The 24954-nt window shown below is 36.2% G+C and overlaps 1 protein-coding gene across 2 annotated transcripts in view; it reads left to right on the top strand.

Annotated features, from left to right (window-relative positions):
* The window catches only part of HCN1 (hyperpolarization activated cyclic nucleotide gated potassium channel 1), a 190738-nt gene that overhangs the window by 83540 nt on the left and 82244 nt on the right, over positions 1-24954 (top strand). For both annotated transcript variants that reach the window (XM_074532372.1, XM_005495368.4), the window contains exon 3: positions 16362-16523. In XM_074532372.1, the coding sequence (XP_074388473.1) occupies positions 16362-16523 (162 nt within the window). The remainder of the gene's footprint in view (positions 1-16361; positions 16524-24954) is intronic.

Raw genomic sequence — 24954 nt, 5'->3', positions numbered from 1 at the left:
CAGCACACTGAAATGTCCTGGATTTAGGGTGAGCACTGCTGAGCAACTTCCCAAACATTTCCATGCCACCGGCGTGATTCTCACACTGAATGCAAAGCACAGCACAGTACCAGCTAGTAAGAAAAAAATCATTCTGTCCCATATGAAACCAGTACATTAACTCATGGAATAAAATTTTTCTTGTCTGAGGACTGAGTGATATTCTACTAAAGTTTTTTTTAGAATTTTGTGAAAAATACAAAACACAAAGACTTGAATATGGAATTTTCTTGAAGAAGGTGTAAAACTTTCACTAAAATATGTTTGTGTTTTTGTTTAGATTTTAACATGTTTGAATACTTCCTTGGTAAAGCCTTGCCAACAGGAGCAGAGGAGACAAACAGGAGTGTACTAGGTGTGAGTGATTGACCTGTTTCATAAGACTAAAGACTCTCTTGTGTGAATGAATCCATTTTGGTGACCAGCAAGTCTTGTTAGCATGTTAACTAATATGTTCTGCTTTTTCATCTGTTGGCTGCAAAATATGGACATGACTGTTCCATAGGTTTGTGTGAAGACAGAAGATCCCCCACAAGACAGGGCCAGCTTTTCACGTGGTACAAACACAGGCCAATGCAGGACTGGGGCACAGCTGCATGAGTACCCAGGCATCACTCTCATCTTGGTTTCATAGGGTTTGGATGTCAAAAGAGTCAGTCTTCACCTGTTACCTCCTACCCTCTTCCTTCCCCAAACCAGGAAGAAAAGCCTTGCCAGTCAGCCGTTACAGTGACATCTGTTCCATTGCTGAAGTAGCACTGGGGATGATGGCTTCAGTCCTGTTGAAACAACACAACTGTTTCTGTGACATCTGATGTAGAAGAACTGAAGTAACCAAAGCTGAAAAACACAAAAGAACATTAAACTGTGTCCTAAATTAATATTAATCACAAGGCAGTTTTACAACTAAGGAAGTGTTGCCTAGAAGCCTACTGGATTGAAATGAGATAGACTGTGTGTTGGAGGAGAACAAGATGATAGCATTGTACAGTCACAGAATTTCAAATTGGAAAGTACTCATACATCCCTTTTGATCACATGACTGTTGAAAATAAACTACAGGATCAAGAGAATCCTTCAGATATTCCTTGAACTCTGAGAGGCTTGGTGCTGTAGGAAGCCCTTCCAGGGATTGACTGTCTTTTCAGTAAAGTACCTTTCCCTAATGTCAAACCTGAACTACTCCAGTGCAGCAGCTTCATTCCTCTTCCTTGTGTCCTGGCACTGGTCACCAGGGAGTGATCAGCACCTCCCCTTCCCGGCCCCCAGGAGGAAAGTGTACCTTGCTGTGCCAGGTTCCCCCTCAGCCTTCTCCTCTCCAAGCTGAGCAAGCCAACTTAATTAGACACTCAGTGTTGCCCTTGAGACTCTTTACCTTCTTTATCCCTCTGTTCTGGACACACTCTAACAATTTGATACTCTTCTTCTGTAGAGACACCCAAAACTGCAGGTGGCACTTGAGATCCACACCAGTGCAGTGTTGAGTGGGGCCATGTTCCAACATCCTGGTTTTCATTGTATACATTAAATTGCATGGTATTTTTTCTGCATCCTAAGCCAGGGTTAGCCATATCTGTGTGATGTTGTTTAGCAGGACAGGTTTTATACCTTTTTTTTAAAGCTGGTGTAAAATAGGTAATAGGAAAGCAAGGAAACTATATGGATTGTATGCATATTCTCTGTCTTGGATTTCAGTGCTTAGTGACTTGCCTAGAGTTTATGTATCCAGATTCAACACAGAGTGATGACTATTTCCTGTCATCTTGCTGCTAAATAGTGTTTGAGGCTAAAAAACATATGAAGCAGTATCAGAGTGTTTTCTCATGGGTCATCAGAGCAAGATAGAAGAGTAGTGAATGCCCACATGATATTCTTCAGTTGATTTTCATATGAGTCCTGTGTAAACTTCAAAATATGCAAAATCTACAAATTGTTTGCATTTCAGAAAAGAGCATGTACATCAGCAAAGCCAATTTTCCTGCTACAGGTAGAAAAAAAGTAAAAAACATTTAATACAGACTGTTACAACATTGCTGTTCGTTGATAACCAAGACATGCATGTTCTCAGTGCCACAAGTATAGATACACAACTAAAACCTAAACTTACATACATTTTTATGTGGAGACGTGTAAGGAAATGTTAATGGATCCTTTTGGTAATTCAGTCATAAAATTAAAATATGCAATATCTAGTAAAACAGGGATTAATACTTGAAATAAACTAAAATCCATATGAACAACAGCTTTTCTTTTTCGGCTATCCTTGCCAAACAGCTGTCTCTCCCTCTTGAAGGCATGCCTCTCCACAGCTTTCTCCTCTTGTGGCTGGGACAGACTGCCATTTAATTTAATTCAGCCCCAAAAGGACAAGAGAAAATCAAGTGAAACGTTGCATCCACTGAAGACAATAGCAAACTCCTCCTGACTTTTGCGAAAAAGGATTCCCCTGGGGTACCTGAATGTATGTAAATCCCTGAAAAGAGCTCTGTTACATTCCTAAGAAAAGATCTTTTTGAAATCAAAGGAGATGGAACAGGAAATTGCCTGTTGAGTGGGGCATTGTTAGGAACTGCCTTTACACACCGAAATGATGCTTTTGGTAGTGAAACACTGTTGAGGGGTGTAGCCAGGGTAGATGATATTCCTTCTATGTTAGTACATTTGTTAGAAAACAAATTGTACACTGTTTTCCCATTTTAACAGTTGTGCCTTAATGAAAAGAACTAACAGTACACTAATGGAATAACATTCTGCTTGTAGCTAAGAGGGAAATACTGAGAGAGCAGATAATTGTTTTAGAACTCTGCTCCTTCAGAAAGGAGAAATCAATAATCACTGAAGTGGAAAGGGATGACCAATTGAAATGAAAAATAAAAAGTTTGAAAGGAAAATCTAGGAGAGAGACCTGACTGTGATTTAGTGAGGATTTAGTCTGTGATTACATAATCTTTTCCATCTTTTGAACATAATGATGTCATTTCATTATTTGTTTTGGTTTGACTTTCAGAGATAATGTTTGCTTTATTGTTACCATGGTGCAATGAACTCCTTTGTTTTTGAAAAAAGAATGTAATTAACTATTTAGGATTTCTTAACATGAATAATATTTATCATTGTTTCTCCTCATATAAAGAAACTGACTACTCCCACTCCATAACCCAAGGGGTGTACAATGGATGAGCATTATTTGTTGAAACTATATGTGAGAAACATATGACCTCCATGTGCTGGGTGCAGAAGAAATAGGGTATCAGCCCCAGAAGAGTCCTCTGTCTTCTGTCATGTTTTGTCCAGTTTTCCAGCAGAGAGCCAAGGATGAGCCATAGCATCCATATCTCCTGCTTCTCAACAATGACCTGTTCTGCAGCTCATGTTGTAAAGAAGAACAAATGAGCAGAGTGAGTGCAGGACTTGTGCAGAACACAGTTTGAATATTTAACATGAGGAATGTTTAAAAAGTGAGACAACTTCTTTATTTATTTTTAATGTGTTTATTTCAGAAATAGAAATCAGATGGTAGCCAGTCAAACCACAAAGGATTTCCCAGAATGATCATGACTGTGGGTTGGGATTTTTTTTCAATTTTATTTAGCAATGGCATTTTAATGTCTAGAAAACATGTGGGTGACCTAGGAATGAATATTATTTTGTTTTTCATGTCATCAGAGGAGAAGGAGCTGTATTTGTCCGGTTGATTTATAAAAAAAAAGGTTGCTGTTTATTGATGCTTCTGGGGCTGGGACTATTAGAGCAAGTTCCATGCAGGAGGACTCACCAAGTGACAGGGTCATTTAGGCAGGTGATAAATTGTCCAGAGTAATTTCAAAATTGTACTTCAGGGAATACAGCCTGGTAAAGAATTGAGTAAGTGCTACTCCACATTCAGCAGTCTCTCAGAAAGCTCCCCGCAGCCTTATTGTTTATAGAGCATCTCTACGGCACAGGAACTGTGTAGACAAATAGTTTTTGTAGCTCTGTAAAACCATGACTTCTCCTGCTCTGTTTCCTTCCTAGAATGACACTACACACATGCGTACCCCACAGGCACACAGCAGTTAGGCAGCTGGAAAAGTATTTGGAGATAAAATATTATCTGTCTTGTGGGATGGGGTTGCTTGGAAACTCCTCAAATTTTTTTTCACCACCTCATTAGAAATAACAGGGGCTGATAAATAAGAGGGTCTGCCACCATCAGGACACCCTGACACAATGCAGGGTTCAGCTTGCATACGTGGTCATGGCCCGTGGGCAAACCTGGTCAACTGGAAATGTTGTAATCAACAACAGACAGTGTCAGGAGAGGCAGCCCCGCTGGCAGCAGGCCTGTGCTCCTCCTGGCACTCACCACTTCTGCTGCTCTGTGCTTCAGCGATGCTTTTTCCATCCTTGTCAACAACATGTGAGGTGCTGTCACCCATGCTCCTGATGGCACTGCCTGAACAGTGCACAATCTTAGCCCATTTCCATGCATGATGAGTTGGTTTTCACTGTGTGTTGGTTCTCCTCCCTCCTGCCACCTCTGTGTTTCCACTGTTCACTTCCTGGGCTATTAGCTGTACCACAGCCTTTGGAAACACTTGAAGCATCTAGTGCTGGTGCTGCCAAATGCAATGATATAAATACTTCTCCATCCCACTGCCACTCTGCAATTGCGTAAATACTGTTCTTGCTGTTCGCTCTCCGTCACAGCACAGTCACAGAAATGTAATCTGCAGCACAGGGAGCACACAGGATAAATGGCTCCAGGATTTAGCCTTCTGGAAACAAAGGGCTCCTGTAATTTAGGATTAAGTTAGTAAAAGGGAGATGATTAAAATATCATTAAAAACTTGCAAACTCTTGCATTTTTATTGTAGGCCTTAAAATAATGCTTTTCTTTCTCTCTCCCATTTCCTGGAGTTGAGTGATTTTGCAAGTATCTCAGACTTATTACTATTTTCTTTTTATGTTTTCATAACTATTTTTAGCCATCAGTTTTTGAGGGAAGTTTGGAGTGCAAATATGAACAACCCAAAAAATATTTTTAAGTGAATCACAGGTTTACAGAGTAACCTAAATCACAATAATACTGGCTCAGAGTTGGCAATATTGCTACAATGTGGTAGTTGAACTGCTGACCTTTCCATGGTAGCCATTGGGTACAGTCATTCTAAAAAAAGGATGGAACTGTTACTTATTCTGGACTTGAGACTCTTTTATGAATATTTTTTTTATATAATACTCATGTTCTCTATTGGAGTGTATAAAAGAAAAAAAGAAGGTATGGCACAGGGACAGGATGTAGAAAAAGTAGAACATGGAATAGATTAACTGAAATTGTACTGCAGGGATGCTCTGGAAAACAAGAATAAGAGAAGGCATAGAAATTAGGGGGAAATTCTCATCTACTTACTGAAAGTAAATAGTTTCCCTCCAGATGTCTAGTAACAGAAGAGTCTGCCTTTCAAAATATAAAGCGAGCCAAAATCTCAGTACCAAATTGGAATTGCTTATAATTGGCAAAAGGAAAGTAGGAATACTCTTTTCTTAAAAATAATTATGTTCAATTTTTTTAGAAATCTTTCTTTTCTTTTAAATATAAGCAACCTAGAGAAACCAGAAAAGGAAAACATCAGTATGCTTAGAGCTGTAAAATATAACTAGACAGAAACAGACTGATGGAGATGGAGAAAGGTTGATTGCAGCCTGTATAGTAGAGGAATGCATTCAGTCAACAAGAAGAAAGTTCCTGCAATGTAAATGGATTCAAATATCCCAAGGAATTGTTCCAAAGTTTTCCTTCCGTTTGAGGAAGAGTTAAAAAAGTTGGGACACGTGGGATAATTCACAGAAGAAGAGCATGTTTGCTTCAGGTTCTTAGTTTTGTTTCACCACATCTTTTCCATTGGCTGCCAGACTGCCACATATATTATGCTGTTGCTCATGAGCCAGTTTGATTCCAGCTGCACTTTGGAGACAAAGCAGGAGATCACTGCAAAAAAGCTGTGCGAGGCTTAGCATGCTAATCCCCCTAAGAAACCAAAAAGTGAAAAGCATCTGGTTAAAAAAAGTGTGAAATGAGAGATGTTTTTGCTTTGCGCTGTGCTCAGCGTTGCAGTATTTCAGCACAGCATTGAACCCTGGCCTGTGATGTCAAAGCAGAGCTAACACAAGCACCAACCTGCACCAACCATCCTGATGTTTTGCTGATGTGCTTGCAACAGGTTGCAACTGGAGATGGGGGGTCAGAGAGCTAAAGGCTGCATGAATTGCTCTTGAAAGCAGATAAAATTCTGTCACTTTTATAAACAACAAGCTGTAAGAAAGCAGCCTAAATTACTGAGCCTTCAGCATTGTGGTCTGGGTGGGATATTTACCAGAAAGAGCTCACTGTTGGTTGCTAAACCTGTAAGGTTTGCAGAACACAGGATGGAGCATGTTCTTCAGTGGAGCAGCACACAGCTGGTTTTTCTGGTGTCTGTGTGGATCCACTGGGAAAGGCTGCAGGCAATCCCACAGACAATCCCCAGCAGTAGATCAATGCAAGAGTGCAAGGAATGAGTGCACAGAAGGTTGTTCCCGTCACCAAGTGCGGGCTGGATTTAAATATTGTCTGAATGAAATCTGGCAATAACATCTAGAAAAGATCAGCAGAAATGTTGATACGTGAAATCAAAATAGTTGAGAGGGCAGAAGTTTTCCTGGGAGAAGCAATGGTATGTGTGGTCTACTGCAACATGAATAGCCAGCTGAAAGGCATTAGTTGTGCAAAAGATGTTTATTCGTGTAGTGTTCAGCAGCAGATCTCTGGGCAGATCAAGTCTGGGCAGTCACATAAAATCTGAGTGGAATGATGAAATGTTGCGACCAAATCTCTGCAGAGAGACCTCAGGTGATCACCTAGAGTAACTCCAATGTCAGCAAGAGGAACCCCAGTCAGCTTTTGGAAAGTGCAGTCTAGTGGATCTATCTTTTTCCATTATTCCCATTAGGCATTGTGTTTAATGAGGTTGGCTAGTTAAAAAAAAAAAAAAAAAAAAGTTACCAAACATAAACTTTGAGAGATTGTATTATAGTAAACTATGAGAGGAACTTACACATTAGGCTTGCTACACACTAACAGGTTTTTTTTTAAGCAGTTTTATTTTTCAAAATACATTTGCATAATAAAATGACCATGTTAAATGTTTTTAATTATTTAATATTCATTTATTTTATCAAAAAACAGTGGAAAAAGTCTAGACACATGAGCCCCTCATCAGTCTGTTAAAATCACTAGCATTAAAATGTAAAATCTAAGTTGATTCTGTGTTGAATGCAAAAAAAATTTTAACCATCAGACACAACACCCAAACAAGACCATGAAAGAACACTTGTTTCTTCTTACTATATTTCCTCTTTTCTAATACTATCTATATGTCTATTTTGTCTTTCAGATTTTTTTTCTCAATCTCTCACTTTTTTAGGTTGACAGGCTATCTGTAGAAAAGTTGAGTATTAAGGGCTGTGAGCAAATCATGTTCGTGTGCATGCAAACATACTCTCACTTTTCCTAATAATGATAGTCATGTATTTATCAGTTGTTGAACACAGAAAAATAGAATAATTCAGCATATGAATAATTCAGCTCAAAGTAGTTTTATGTACTAAACCAAATAAACATAGTATTTTTGAAAAGAGACTCATTTGCAAATTTCAAAAGCAGCTTCTTTAAAATGTTGGTGTTTTTTTTTGTTTGTTTGTTTGTGTTGGTTTTGTTTGTTGGTTTGGTTCTTTGGCTGTATGTTGCTCTTTATCATGCAACTGAATTCCTAAATTCTGCTGGTGATTTTTGAGGCAAGGTATTAAGATTTTAATTCTGGTGTGTTCTTTGCACCTGCCCAGCAATCTTTTTAATTAAACCTTTAAAACTCTAAAAGATGTCCTCCATGTGACTTTTAGTGGCAGTAAGATTTTAACTGTAAACTTTTTTTTTTGCACAATGATCTTCACTTCCTACAGAAAAGGTTCTCTGTAGTTTCATTCAATTAGCTATATAATTTTTAGAATAATTTGTCAATATTGTGAAACATTGACTTAGATCACAAATCAGTGATTTCTTCCTGGAAGAGTTATTTATTCACATATGTACTTTTACATGTTATTTCCTGGACTTTTATGCCTTTGAGTTACAATGATATGTGAGTGACTATTTTAAGATTTTCAGCAGAGCAAATGAATTTCATGTCTTTAGGGCCTTAAGCATTCAGCTGTTGAACAGTTCCAAATTTCATGCAATGTTGTGCCCTAATCAACTACCTTGAATTGTACTGATAGTGTTGGATTTTTTTTGTAACTATTGACCTATGAACACATCAATTAAATTACTAGCAAAAGCAAAATTCAGATTCCAATATGGTATGGAATTTTACATATTTCATTCACAGCTTAAATTTATTTTTAACAACTCAAATTTATAAACATTAAAACAATTGTGCCACATAAAGCAACATTTCTTGGGCTTTTCAAAAGGAAGGTATTGCATGCTATTAAAAAAAAGCATTTAGAACCAGTTTCATCTCAGAACTTATTCCACAGGAAATTTAACATAATTACTTTAATTTTCAATTCCTTGCCCATTATTTCCATGTTTGGAAGATTAACCTCATCACCTTCAGAAAGACATCAGCTTAAATTCCCCAGAAGAAATATTCTTCATTATTTCTATTGTCTTCAATGAGATCATTACACTGCCATATTATAATTAGGACAATTGATTTGAAACTCAGCTATGTGGCAATTTGAGTTGGGGAGAAGGCATCACGTAAAAAGAACTGTGCTTAATGAACCATCCACTTAAATCTCAAAGTGATGCTTTGAGGAGGAGTTAGGATCACAAAAGAGAAAACTTTCTGCTTTTCTACACTCACTTTCCTTTGCTTCCCAAATCTGCATCTGCTGAGACACGTAATGTACAGATCTACTGAAAAATTTGTTTTACAACATTAGATTCAGGTACAGTTTTTGTAAATGTAAAAAATTCCAAATTTCTTTGTACATCCAATCTTCTGGTACTTAACATACTATGGAAAAGTATCTGATTTCATTTTGTATTCACAGAGATGGGAAGATAAAAATATTACTACCTTAAAAAAAATTTAAAAGAAGGTCAGGAAAAAACTGAGATTGAAAGAAGTTGGTTATATGTGTCCCATTTGTACAATGATGATTGTAAAAATATTTATAAATGCACAGAAAGCATTGTAACTGCTTTGTATTTATTCATTTTGATTGAATTGCACCGTTTGATCCAGGGGCCAGTGGACTGGATCATTTTCCACCCATTTCAATGTAAGGTACAGTCAGGGCACTGCTCTGTTCGCTCTCCTAAATACCCACCTCTTTGGAAAAGGCCTAGTGTGCTGAGGGTAGAGTCTAATTGCTACCAAAGTTATGCCTAAAAATGAAAATAAAATTGGGTTCAGGGTTTGAGAGACTTGAATGATCAAAAATGTTGTAGAAAAATTTTATCAAGTGTGCATTTTTTGTGAAGAATTTGCTACTTCCTAAGGTTCTCCCTGCATTGGCTTTGCATTTAGATATATTTTATTGTAGATTTCTTGGTAAATGTAAGTCTGGTATTTATTGCTTTTTTCAGATCCACTAATGATGAAAGCTGCTTGTATAATTGTGTTAAAATTGGGGTATATAGACTTCAGAATCTGATACTAATTTCTAAAGATGCAGTCAGGTATCTGATATTTGAAAAGTTGTAAGCAGTGATATTTTTTAGGATTCACATTGCTTGTTCAACTGCCTTTTTAGCATAGTGGGAATCCCTGCCTTGGCAAAGACTGAAGGGGAATAACTTATTTCTCTTCTCTTGTTTCTGCCAAAGTACATCCTCACATTAATAAAAGAAATAAAACAGTTCCTCTTGCTCAGCTAGTAAGAAAAATCTAAAATAATATTTTGGACCATTTACAGACTGGCTACATCTCCTAGCTGCCTTCTTTTTAAGATCTAAATAATTATGAAAGAAAATAAATGTCCCTTTTAGCTCAGCTCCATGCTCAGAGGTCTCCAGCTTGAGTTCAGTGATGCTGTCAGAGGAAATATTTGACCCATCAAGAAGTTGAGCTGAAGCTCAGGTGATGCTGATGCTTGAAATAATGCTGAAGTGGGAGCAGACCTACACTTCTAGCTGCCAAAATTATCAGTCTCTATGCTCATGTTCAAGTTCCAGTGTTATTTGCCATATGCTCAACTCAGTTTAGTACTATGACTTAAGAAGGGTTACAGCTGAACTTTGTTACAGAGACAGGCTGTTTGTATTCTATGTTTATGTCTTTCTGACAGCTGTGAAATGTTTTTGGTTTGCTTTTACTTTGCTTCACTTCAGATAAATGCTTAGTCTATCTAATAAGATACTTCATGTCATCAGTATAAGTGATGAATGAGATCTCCACCTCTGTAGAAACAAGTGAGAATTAGCACTGGTGATTTTGTTTCAGAATCCTGAATCCTTTGTCATTTGCTTGCTTTTTTCTTTGTAGAGATAAAGTGACTGCTACCCTGTATTTAGATGTCAAGACAGGTCCCCCACATTTATCACATGAGGATAACCAAACCACACATTCTGAGAGTGAAGTCATGACCTCTGTGCGAGAGTTAATATTTAGTATAGCATTTGCCAATTTACAGTATTATATGGTATTTGCAGAATTTATAGATGGTAAATAAATATTGCAGGACTTAAATATGGTAAATAAATATTGCTTTCTGGTTATATGTTACCTTTTCAAGTCTTGCCTAAATAGTCCTTTAGCAAAGTAGTTCTATTAATGCTTTCAGGTTTAACCTGTCACATTTCTATTCTGTTGTTCTGTTCTTTTTGATCAGCAGATGCTGGCTTCTATTTGTACATTTCCTTGAATTGGAATAAATGGGACTCCTATTATAAAACCTAATGTCAGACTGACTCCATCTAGAAAGTAACAAATTTTAAAGGTCACATAAAATAGGCCATTCTCAGCTCTTTTTTTTCTGAATATGTTTGATTAAAAATAGTTTGCTCTGTTTATGAAATCACTGGTGTTTTCCCTTCAGGGTCAGCTCAAGCAGAAGCAGATCTTTGCATTTGTCATCAGCTTAAGGTCACAAATACAATTGGATTAAATAATGCTGTATACCTTTTCCCACTACTGAATTATCAATGATAAATTATTTATCATAAAATTAGGCACACATATCAGGAGTCAGTTGAGTGTAAAATGTTACCCTGAGGGCATAGCCAGGAATTTCAATCAATGCGTGTTTACATCTGCTTGTGCAGATGTATTTCTAGTGTAGAGTGTGATAACCTGCAGTTCTTAAAGAAACTGGCTTTGGTAGGAGTTGAATCAGACTCGTGGTATCCCAAGTGATATTTATGAAGAATATCTTTTGAAGTTGATTTGTCAAATATGAAATAGATAAAGGAAAAAAGCCATGGTTGCCTTTCGTGGTTTAAAGAAGATTGAGAGATGAATGCGCAAAAAGAGGCATTGTGCTCTCCCTTTTATATTATTTTATTTCTGGGGAAGCTTTGTTGCAGCTGCTATCTTAAAAGTAAACATTCAGCTCAGATAGGAGAATTCAGATCCTACTGTTTTAATCTCTGTTTAGTTGGTGCTCTGAGGGATAAAACTAATAATTTTGGGCTGACCCAGAAACAGAATCCAAAAAACCATTGTCACTTTCATAGCTGTTATTTTGCCCTGCAGTCTAGCTTGGAGTTTCACTGCTGGAAGCACAGCTTTCAGCATGCCTTCCAGAGCTGCACATGAGCAGCTCTCCCTTTTTCCCCACTGTTTAAGATTCCAGACTCCTCAGCTCTCCTGGTGCAAGTTCCATTTCATATTGGCCCCGGCAGGTTTGCAGGTCTCCATTTGAAGACTAAACCTGAGACAGCTTTGTGATGCTAAGCACCTTTAGTACTTCTGAGAAGTACTGCATTAACTCAATGACGTGAGATTTGAATACATTTCTTTTTCTAGGAGATTCCAAAGTTTTTTTCTTCATTTAATCAGAATTAAATTCTGATGATTTATAAAAATTAATTTTTAGATAAACTGAACCTATAAATCAAAGACAGTGGAATAACTATCCCTGAAAGTGTTCAAGAAATGACTGGATATGGCACTTAGTGCCATGGACTAGTTGGTAGGGTAGTGTTCAGGCAGAAGTTAGACTTGCTGATCTTGGAGGTCTTTTCCATATTTTTTATGGTTCTATGATTGTGTGATTCTGCATTGAACTAAAAATCACAACTAAACAAATACTACATCCCAGAATGCAGAATACTACATTACCAGAATACTACATTACCAAAATGCAGAAGAGGCAACCTGTGCATGAATGACAGCAGTTCTACAGCTTTGTGTTCGCTTGGTTAAACAATACGTGTGCTACTAATTTAAAATGACAGCCCTAAAATGCAATTAAGCATATGGGCTGGTAAGACTGGAAAGGTTTTTCCATCTCAGGCTCAAAAATCAAAGTTAGCAGGACCAATATGATATATACACTCCATTACAAATGTGAGGAAAGAGTAGTCTGCTTTCTGCTTCTTATGTGGGAATAAAAAGGGTCATTAATAAAGTGTGAGTGAAAACTGAGATAAAACATGTGAAGTCTGACTTCTTCAGCAATTTCTTATTCTCTGTGAGCAATATTGTGCCAAAAGACTGGAAACTGTTAATCTGTGGCTCCATTTCAGCCATTGTCCTAGGCATTGTCAGTTATTCAGGAAAAAAGGTTTCCAGGCTATTGATAAAATCCTGTAAAATTAATCAAGGAAGAAATTATGAGTTAAAAGAAGTGAGTTCACAGGCTAGATTTTTTAAATTTTCAAGTATTTGGAAACTATGAAAAATGACAGTGCTATAGCCAAATGCATACAGAAAAACATAACAAAAACTGAAATGAAGTTGAGTAGTAATTAAAAAGGAGAAATATTTATGAAGCTTTTCCTATTATATGAAACAAAACTGTGGGAACAGTTAGTTCTCAGGAGGATTTTAATTTTTTCTCATGAGCAGTAATCCTAAGTAATTCTAGAATTTTTTTTTAGAAATATGTCATCCAAAATTTACTGTCTTTCTAGTTAAACTGAATATTTAGGTATGAAATTTGGAATCTAAATAAAGTGGCCAGATTTTCAAATGGATTTTGCAGGTGTAATTTCCTCTTATTTGCATAGCATTTTTGCATGGTAAATGTTTAATGATATCCAAGCATTTATATTAACTACATGAGTGAAGGGCTTAGGAGCTTAACTTTAATTGTGTGCAAATGCTTGAATTATTTTTGTTATGAATAGTATCTTGTTAAAAAAACTTGTTGAAATAGAGAGATTTCAGTACACATCTGTTCTGCAAAATCAAGGTAAACTGATTCGTGGTCTTCTTGTATTTCTTTCTATCCCACTGGAAGACCCGCTGATGGCTAAGCCACCATTTCCTCAAATGAATGGCTTTAGTTTTCTGTCCTCCACTTTATCTCTGAGAAAACCACACGTCACATATCTCCTAGTAGTCTTAATGAGGTTTATCTCATTAATACGAGAATTGTAATTTGTGATTACCAAAAAAATGCTATAAAAATCTGGTTTCTTCTACTCGTCCTCCATGCTTCATGGTATCACAATCATTTCCTGAATGGAAGAACATTAAACATGCAGTATGTGACTTCAGTCCACAGGGTATTTTGGCTATAGTCTAAAAAAATCAACACATCCCACCCCTCCCACCCCTTAAGTGTAAATATGTCAATACAATACTACAAACAAATATTATTGTTTACATTGAACAATGTATGCTTGCAGTATTTAATTTTTTTTTCCAACGAAAGACACATTTCCATAAGTTCCTTTTTGAAGAAAAACTGTCAGATACTATTTACTGCAGAGTGGGTATGCAAAGACTTTTTTTAATGTTTTTCCAACACTTGCTTAAGGTTTTTCTGTTGGAGTAATTTTTTTAGCACAGAGGCATCACAGTTATTAGGATAGACTACAGAAATATTAAGCTATAATAGGCAAAAGATAAGCAATAAAAGAATGGTATGTTTGAAATGCTGATAAAATATTACCATGTTATGCAGTCTAGACAATATCCTGGATATGTTCAAGCATTTTCAACATTTTAACACTAAGCTTCACAGAAGCTACTTCTGGAGCAAAGTTTCAGAGATGATGGAAGTTTGCAGTGCTGTACACAGACTGTTGGCAGTCATTTCCTTTGATGGATTTGGGTTCATACAACATTTCCAACCTTTTAGCATTCTTGCAGTATGTGGCCATTTTGGCAGAGGCACACTAATAATGCAAAGACTTTGAAGAAAACAGTGACAAGATGAGACAGTCCTGGAAGAACCCAAACACAGCAGCGCAGTTCCTAAGCCCATAGATGCAGAGTCAGGATGAGGATGCGGAACCTTAGGTATATATGATTGCTGGGTTTTGAACTCTGGAGAGTTTTGGCAATCAGGTCTTTCCCTGAGTCTCTTACTGCAAAGCCTAATGGAAAACTTGAGGGAAAAAGTTCCAACACTTTTCATGTGATCAGGGATTACCTGCTCTTTGCAGGTGTAGTATAGGAACCATGTTGACAAAGTAGAAATCCTTGCTATTTTTTCCAGTTCTTCAAAATAAAATAATTTCTGTGCCCACATCCACTGTTTTGGTTCGTAACAGCTACTGAAACTGAAGCTATTGAAATGCCTGTAACACAAATCCATTGCTTAGAAAGAAAAATGCATAATAGCGACTCTTTATTTCCATTTCCTACTCCTAAATATCAGTGTTATCTTCTCAATTTTGACAGCAGCTAGATGGTGTTTGGATAGGATTTATGTTACCAGCCTCTATTTCCAATGACTGTTGAACTGAAATTTGGAATGCATTCTCTTTAAACCCTCTAGACTGAAAAACATGTTTTGTACACAGTGTTAGTGTCTGAAGTATGTTTCTAATATGCAGGTTTTGCATTTTGGGACTCAGAATATAAACTGCCATTTTCAAACAACAACCAACTCCCATGAACAGAAAGTTAATGACACCACAATGTGCTCTCCATATCTGTACTTGCACTCATTTGCAATGTGGATACTTTACCTCTGCTTTTAGTTTAGATATGTAAAATTTAGGACACAGACTTTCCCTCTTTTATGTGTGATTTTTATTTTATTTAAATATGCAGAATTTCATGAACCACTGTGCCCATATATCTCTAGCCATCTGATGTTTTCAGTCCTAAATCCTCTGGTTTCTATGTCTAGTCACACTACTAAACAGTATTTTATTATTTTAAAATTCTATGCAACACCAACTTCACATTCTTTAGTTTCTAAATATAACTCCTGATAATTATGCATATTAAAATGTCATATATTTATCTTTAGTTGGTTGACTTGTGTAAGAAGTATGAAATATGTCTGTATTTATAGATTGGAAGTACATTAAAACCAATATAGCAGAGCAATGCTAAATCCATTTTTTCGTACTATATCAACAGCTGACTAGTGCTCTTTATGCAAATTCTGTCCAGCAAATTTGCCCATGACAAACTTAAAAATGTCTCTGTTGTTTTTGAGAATTTTACGTGTGATTTACTGTAAGACACTTCTCAGATGTAAATGGTTTGTGTCTAAAGAACAGAGGAACACATTGAAATCCAACTTACTGTATTAAATTGATATGAATTTATCTACTGCAGTAGCCTATGTAGTAGCCATGGGATTATCAGCATTTTAGGGAAATGCTAATTATTAAGAGCTATCAGCTACCTTTTTGTCATTTTTGATTGATGACTGGTATATACAAATTGGATTAAAAGTATAAAAGTAGAAGACAAAAAATGTAATTCTTCACTAAGAATTTTGTGCATTTTAGAAGGTAATAAATGCAAAAATGAATCTTCTGAAGGGATCATTAAATCTCCAAAAACTTTTGGGTATTTAGATACCAAACTCATAGGTAAGTAATGGTATCACTAGCTTTACGTGGTATTTTTTAATTTGTGAGTCTTGCTTCAATTGAAAGGAGTAGGAGGTTTTTAGAAAACACTTTAGTGGGTGACTTCTATCCAATATATGCCTTTTTCATGAGCTTACATAACACTGGCATGCAGCCAAGAGTCAGGTGTGTCAGTATGGTTCTCTGCTAAAATTAATGTGCTCAAATTAATGATCCTGCCTTAGAAACCTCACCTTTTTTAGAAGTTCAGGATGACACTTCTTTTCCTTTAAGCTGCCTGATGGGAATTAAATGAGTTTGATTTCTGATTTGCAACATGTACATCACCTGTAATTTTTGTCTGCAGATTTTCCACATGACATACGATCTGGCCAGTGCAGTGGTGAGAATCTTTAATCTGATTGGAATGATGCTCCTGCTGTGCCACTGGGATGGTTGTCTACAGTTTTTAGTACCATTACTTCAGGATTTCCCACCAGATTGCTGGGTGTCCCTAAACGGTATGGTTGTAAGTATTGTTCATTTTTCATTGTGCTTTCTAAACATTATTTTTCTAAACAGTTAGCTTCAGAATTTAGTGTAAAAACACATGCCTAGTAATATGCTGCCTGCAATTTATTCAAGGTTACTTTCATATTTTGTTGGCTCACTTGCTAATGAACTAAAGTTTGTTTTGTAGTCCTCATGGTCAATAAAATGACATTGATTCACTGTCAGTAAGTGAGCCAGAAAATACTTTAAGTTTTAAAGTCATCCTAGTTTATTAACCCCTTATTCCCTAAAAAAAAATAAAAAAAGAAATTTCCTAAAAAGAAATATGGAAATACTCAGTTCACCACTGCTTTCAGTTTAGGCCATAATTTCACAATGCTACTGGAGGTAGATTATTGGCGTTAGTTTCATGTAATGTTATCCTCAGTTTGTAAACTTCTGAGTTGTGTAATGATCCATTGTTTCAAACACACAGATCAAGATTTTTATAAGTAAAATAAGATAAATAGAGTCAGTTGTAGGATAGTTTTCTGTGTGGGAACAGAATGTTCAAGGACAGAATGTGACTGTGCGTTATTTATAAGGATGGGTAATGACTTTCTATTTAAAGGACAATGGCTGTGAAAAATACTTTTTTTTTTTTTTAATCAAGTCAGATAATTTGGCAGTATACAGAACATTTTTATAGGAGATACAGTGAAATTGTTGGAATGGGTCTAAAGCCAAAACAAAAAGCCCCAAGCAGCACTCTCATTGGTGATCTGAAAGTACGTGTCTCTCCAGTTTTTGCAATCTAAGGATCCATAAACCATCACCTTTATTGTAGATGGGCATCTTGCTCAGTGTCACATATTCCTACTGTAGAACCATAACAGTATTTGTTCCTTTAGGAACATGATACTGCACATTAATGTGGGAGCTCCTTGACTAAGCCTGTCAGTCATACAGACAAGTATTTGCAGTCATCAGGCAACATCTTTAATGATAACCAGCATGTTTGCTGACACCTCATTGTGCCTGCTTTTCTAAAAAATACTGACATATCTTCAAAAATGGGATTGCTACAATCAAAGTAGGTCACCATAGTGCTGACTGGCACATCGTTCCATTCTGCTGTATTCTGTGTTCTGCTTTCTAACATCCTCCATTCATGTTTACAAAGCATAAATTTTCTACCAGCTTTTTAAAGATCTGGATGAAAATCATGCTAGCAAATGAAAGGAAGTCTTGGATTACACTTAATTGAAGTATTTAACTTTTAGAAAACACTAAACTTTTAAATTCTCTCTGCTCCTTAAGAGCTACATTCAATCTTAAGAAAGCTGTACACATTATGCCCATGCTCAGACCCTTTTTTCTATCTACCCACATTCAGGGCTTTTTTTATGGAAACAATATTCTCTCTCTACTGTCCACATAAACTTGGAAAGATCCTTTCTGAAATTTTCAGCACTAAATTTCTTTTTATCAGCAACTGAATTTGTTGTTTATGTTGAATGGACATTGGGGAGAAATTTGAATATAAAGTTCACAGCATAGACAGTCTTTTAGGCCAGAGGCAAGCGAAAGAGAGGTGGGATGCCAGCCTGGAATCAGGAGCATATTTAAGACCACTCTTAGGGAAAACATATTGACCTTTCTACATGTGTCATGGTGTTACAAGACATTTCCTAGCTGTTTTCCAGGCTCTGGGGATGAATTCTTTAACACTAAAAAAAGACAGTGAAGCTGTCATGGGATATCAGTGGAAACAGGAGGATGATGATGATGATGATGATGATGGTTATCTGTTTTTCTGGTGCATTCAGAATGTAACTGACAGGGAACTTGTTTGAAAGGGTTTTGCATTCCTGATACTGCAAGAGCTTTGGCAAGAGGGAAGCTTTATTCTCCTGGTATACTGCAACATGTCAAAATTTAATCTACTCTGAATTTTAACTTTTGATGCTGAAATGAATGCACCTGATAGTGGGTTTGGATGCTAAGTAAAATTTTAAACTCATTAATTGTGGTCACTGGCTTGAAGATTTATTTAAACCAATGTGAGCTCAGCCAGAAAAAGGTCAGTTTTTCCAAAATGTAAGTCAGTGGCAAGTCAAAGCTTTTGCAGATAATCTGTTAATAAAGGAAGTAAGGAAGTCGGAAGGATGACATGGTGTCTCCTCAACTGACACAATCCAGCCTACTCTTCCAGTCCATAGCTCCATTCTGTCTTGCACATTAGTTGCTTCAGGCGGCAGACTGAAAGAACTTTTAAAAGCCTTGTCTTGAAAGCTGTTTCATCTGTCTGAACTGATACACGAAAGTATCCAAATGCCTAAGGCATGCTCATGGTTTTAATTTATAAATACTGTAAAGGGAAATAATGTAGATTAAATTTAATGTTACAGAGAAATAGGAAAATGAGCCCAGGCTGCAGGTTGCTTACTACCTTTTTGAACAACGTGACTGAATGAAATTAAAACAAAACAAATTAGTTGGATTTTTGTCTTTGAAAGGTTACAAAAACCTCATAGTGCAACACAAAGGAGACGATAAAATTGAAAGCCCTCTCTGAAAAGGGGTTAAGATCACCCCTGGTTAACACTGTACCAACCTACAACCTAAGTAGTTCAACAAAATTGTTCAGATCACATTGCTATACTCTTTGCCATGATAATAATTATAAGCCCATATTGTATCTGTACTCTCAGCTTGAACCTCTTGGCAGTTCCTAACCTAGGCCCTCATCTTGCAATAAAATGACTGCCAGAGCTGACATCTTCCAGAATATCAGTGTACTGGGCATTAAAAATAAGAACATTGGTAAATATAATGTGAAAGTAAGTAGCAGCTGTTTCGCTCCCCCATGCCCCCCCCCCCCCCCCACTTTAAGTCACATTCCAGCCCATCCATTACAGACAAAATAAGAGTAAATTACTTGTAGGAGGGAATATAGCTCTTTGATGTCATTTTAGTTTTTTTAAACACTAGGCTTTTTTAATTCCTAAAGAAGGTCTTTTCTGAAGAAGTTTCACAGACTTTCTTAATGATGCTGCCTAATTTCTCCTTGGTTCAGAAAGCCTATTATCTGCAGCTCCCTGTGTGATTTATCCTCAGCTTTCTGATCTGCATTGCTTTAGACTAGTGTCCTTCTATAATGACTCATAGACTAAACATTTTTGTCATGCCTCAGAGTTTGAGCCAGTAGTTCCTTAAAAAATTAAGACTAAAACTTTCAGATACACACAAAACACTAGGTACACACAAAACCAGAAATGCACTCTGGTCCTCTGCTATAGTCAGTCTATGCAAACCAAGATTCTGCATTCAGTTTCAGGTGCAGTAATTGCAAAACCAGTGTGTGGGTCCCAGCTGATGAACTCACCCAGTCATATCTTATATGGGGAGGGTTTCTAGGCAAGTACAGATGAGAGATGACACTTTTGCCACTGATGCCATCTGGCTATCTAAACATCAGAGCCTGTAATGAAGCATACCTTGCAGCAGGTCATTACTAACAATATCTGAAGATTCTCAACCTATACGTTCCTGTCTGTATTTGCAATAATTAGTTGTATGGTTAGGAAAACATATGGTCCCTTAAGCAAGGCATTTACCTGGGCTTTACAGATCTTTTTATTTATAATGTTCCCTTCATGAAATAAAAGTGTAGTGGAGAATTTAACTGGAATGGTGAATTTTTTAAAAGCCAAAAGAGACTGTGAAGCTTTTGGAATGCCTTACTTTTCTGGCATTTCCCCTGGAAGTCAGCCAATGTTTGCTCAGCAAGAGCCCTTCAGGTACTCTGATTTATTTTGTTTTGTCTTTTCCTTTCTGTCCTTGCAGTTGGATTGTTTACAGCTCTTGGGGTGTTTTAGGATGAATTTAGTAACCTGGGATTTTGCATTGTATTGATGCCCATTTGTGTCTCATAACTTCCTCAGGGGCAATAGAAATCAGACCTTCTTCATTTCTGATGGTATCAGCATTGCTAGTAAAAGAATTTGGGAATTTCAGCTGTAGAATCTGGAAGTCTCTCTCATTATAAAATAAATTTCTTAAATTAATATTTGATAGGGAAATTCAGAAAGGCAGGAGATGGTTAGGATTTATAATGCCCTAAGAACTATGCTAACATACATGTAATATATATAAAAGCTATTTAGTATACTACCCAAAACTATAATTTTAAATATCAACATTTTTACTTATGAGCACCATTTTCAATTACACAATTACTTTTTTTTTTTCCAGTAAGATCTCTGCTTTAGTTATTGGAGCTCAAGGATTTCATTATAGTTATTTTGATATGTTATTCTTCATTGGGTTTTGTCCTTTTTGATAATATATCAGCTTAGCACTTTTTTCCCTATAGTTAGCAATTAGGGAAGCTAATTTTCTCATGACATTTTTCTGCATTTGATCATTATGTGATAATCATCATTTAGAGCTTCATAAATGTTTCTGAGTACATTCTAATCTTATATTGGGTACTTAAAAAATATGGACCATATGGGAATCACCTGATTCCTAGAGGTTCCGAGGATCTGATGCGGTATATTACTATTCTAATGTACTTTTTACTCATATATTTATATTAATGTGTGTCCATTTAGTTAGTGAAGTGCATCTTGGAACAGATTACAGTGTGAAATTACAAATCAGAGATAGGCTGGGATCAAAATTAGTGGAATTGCTCAAGTCAGATACTCTGTTTACAACACAATTTGAAAATGCAGTCGTATCAGTAACAAAAATATGTAACTGACATCCTTAGGACTGAGACACACAGGTTTCTTAATCTACAGTGAGTAATTATATTTCTATGTGCAGCTGTTGGGAATTCAGTTGCTGGTCTCTCCTGCCCTCAGCACTGACCTAGTCACTGAGGTCAGTCGGCTTCCTCCTGCATTAAGATGATGAAGTAATGACCTTTTTCACTGGTCTGGCATAAAGTGATAGGCCTAAAAATATATTAGCTCAGGAAAATACATTAATTTGTGTGGTTTTTCCATAACAGAAAGTGCAGAGGAAAAATCTGTGGCTGTGCAGTGCTAAATGACAAGGTAGGTTTAATGCAGACTGAGGACATGCATTAACTGCGGTACCAAAATTTTATGCCAAGCTAGTGGGGTCTAGAGAAATAGGGTATCTGAGGACACTGTTGATTTAACTCAGTGTGTCATGATCAATGAAGGGGAAAACAAATCAGGTTCTCATTTTTACTACAACTGCTGAGAATCTAGGAAGCCCACATAGGTTTTCACTTATGCTTTATTCTGTTCTCTGACAGGTTAGTAGTTAGTCTGCTTTTGCAGGCCTAGAATGGCAAGTAGTAATAATTTTAATAATTTTTCTTTCCAAACTCCTTGTTTCCTTCCAAGCTCTTTGGTGTAATATTCTGTACATTTTCTGATGTCTCATATACTTTAGACTGTGTTTTTGACATTAGATTTCTAATGTGCTTAGATAAAAACAGTTATTAGATTTCCCCAGCCTTACAGTTACTGAGATTTCTTTTTTTTCCTGTATATTATTTCTGCCATTAATGTCTTCTCAGATTATAAATGTTACTTTATTGTCTTAAGGCCATGAGCTAATTCAGATGTAAAACCATAAGAACAGAAAAATAAAGGTACAAAATCAATTACAGGGAGGTTTAAAACTTTTTAGAAGTTTAAAAATAGGGAAAGTTATACTTTAATATCTGGATTATAGCTTCCTCAAAAGGGAGAATAGTCATTCAGAGAAGGTGTTCCCAGCTGTAATCACAGAACTCCACCAACTGTGAGAACTGTTCCGCATTGCAAACTCAGCTATTGTCATAAGCCCTGCCACTTTACCTTACTCTCACTAAAATGCTTAAAACGAATGCTCTAGTATTGGTGTAAGTATTTAATGCTGCTGGTGCTAGTTATTTTAGTAGTTACATTATATTAGTGCCTAATGGAAGGATCTAAATTAGGACAGGTTTGTAAGTGTTGATTGTAGCACTATGTTGCTGATGTGATAATAGGTGCTAAAGAGGATGACTTCTCTAATGAATTAGTTGGCTGCCTTGCATACTTCTGTTTCTTTCAGATAGAAAGCTGGTCTTCCCTATATGGGATGAGAATAATGAAACAATCATTTAGAGGGAGCATAGAAAAGCAAGTTGATACACTTAAAAGATTCTAACTTATTTCCATGGTTTTTCTGTGTTTTCGAAAGAGCTTGTAGAAATATGTCAAGGAGCAGATGCAAGGAAGAACTTGCTTTATTTGTCATCAAAATTTGGCTTCCATGTTTCTCTCTCAAGAATCAACACAACTCATAAATGCTAATGTTGAAGTATATTGTGAAGGGATTTCTGGTAACTGTAAACTACAATATATTTTATGTAAGCCTTACACCTGAAAGAATAGAAGAAATTGCACATAAAATTGTAAAGTCTTCTGTTGTGTTTGATAGACATTCAAGGGAAAAATAACAGACTTCATAAAGTGTGCGCTAAGCCATTTCTTTAGTAAAAAATGTGAACTAAAGTAAAAACATAAATTGGACCTATCATGTTTTAGGATGTTGTATCCCACATTTACCCTGGAGTAAATATTCAGGAAGTGTTATAAGCACCACATGGCCAAAAGCAGATTCTCTGTTGTAGAAGAGAGTGTTCCCTTTGTTCTGGGGGGGGATTTGGATCAGTCTGCTTTGCTCTCTAAATTTAAAATGTTTATCTACATGTAGTTGTACTCTGGATTGAACTGGAATATAAATGTGAAAAAATTACTTTGAAGCAGATTTCCCTGGGTGGCCTTTTCTCTTGTGATTGGAGTATCCAAAAACTGAACTCTTGGAATATTTATGCCAGACCAGGTTTCCCAGAATAAACCCAGTGTAGACATATCCAGATGAATACCGTTCCTATACAGCTGTTCTTCAGCAAATCTTCCCCTTTTTCATTGCAAACCTTAATGAAAATGCTCAGCCTAATTCATGATCCATATGATTTAAGACTGTACAAAAATGTGGTTTGCACAAGGTCCATATTTTTGTCAAAGGGTCATTATCAGAATCAGATTTTCTCAACAGCACTGATTTTGCTTTTACCTGATGGGTTTTTCCATATCAAATTTGAATTTTCTGCACGTCACACATTCAACATCTGACTCATTCTAATATTTAAAATGCATCTGGAGAGAAGTCTCTACTGGGATGCAATTAGACATGAAAAAATGGCCATCTGAAATTGCACATTTAGAATGCTTACATTTCACATTGGAAAAAAATCGAAGCAAGATACTTTGTTCTGATTCACATAATTTTAAACCAAGTCACTCTGATACATGAGAAACTTGAGATATAGGTCTGTGGCTACCAGACCTATGTCAATAGTCTGTAGGATCTGTAATCTAGAATCCGAAAATCCCAAATGAAGAAAAGAGGGGCTTATAATATTTCTTTTTAAAATTTGGTTATTTATGAACTTCTCTCTCCAAGGAAATTTTAATATTTCATTTTTTTCGCTTTAATTTGAATTTGAATGAACCTGAAAGCTTCCCTGTAAAACTGGAGGCCTCAATTTACATTCATTTCTGGTTACTAAAACATAAGGAAAAGTAGGAAATACATAACATGATATTTTCTTCCATTTGTTTTAGCCTACTAATTTTCCTTCGTGTCTGAAATGGTTTTGCCCATACTGTTTATACATATAAACCAGGGATGTGCACAGTTTATTTGGGTGTGAGCTGCATGTACTTTGTCTCTCTAAAAAATATAGGACAATTTTCTTTAAGATTGCTGTCATACATCTGTTTCCTGCTCTTCCTGCTTTCTGCACAATATACTCATTTGAGCATATTCAACCTCAACTAATTCAAATAGACACCTAAAACTTTCAGAAAATTGAGTCTAATAGAAATTATGGACAAGATTTTACATAGGAGAATCTTTATATTTTCTGAAATATACAGCATCTTATTTATTATGTTTATTTATTAATTTTGTTGCTAATGAGTAAATTTTTAATATCTTCGAGATGTGTGTAGAGATGTTTACATATTATTTGTAAAAGCAAGCAGTGAATACTTTTAGTATCAGTAGCTTAAAATACTGAATGCCCTTTATATATATTTTGCTTTCTTTTTGCTATCTGGTTTTTTATATTTGTTCATTTATGCTTTAACAGATATTATTAACAACATAAGGAAAAGAACCAAGCCCTATGGTGAGACTTTCTCTGGCCATGTGCCATGTTTAATAATTTTCACTGGGTTTCTTTTCCTCATGTGAGGGGAAAAGCAATGTTATAATAAAAAAATTATTAGTATTTCTCAAAATAACCTTGCATAAATAATGTACTCAGCTATCTAATTTAGGTGCAAAAGTAAAACCTTTTCCCCTCAAATTTAAAAAAACCCACATTATTGACATTGACCTAATCTCTTTTCTTTGTTTTGAATCACTGTTGTTTATTACAAAAT

Source organism: Zonotrichia albicollis, chromosome Z (assembly GCF_047830755.1).
Source record: "Zonotrichia albicollis isolate bZonAlb1 chromosome Z, bZonAlb1.hap1, whole genome shotgun sequence".
NCBI classification, from domain to species: Eukaryota; Metazoa; Chordata; class Aves; order Passeriformes; family Passerellidae; genus Zonotrichia; species Zonotrichia albicollis.
The sequence above is the reverse complement of the archived record's forward strand: the minus strand, read 5'-3'. Positions and strand labels throughout refer to the sequence as shown.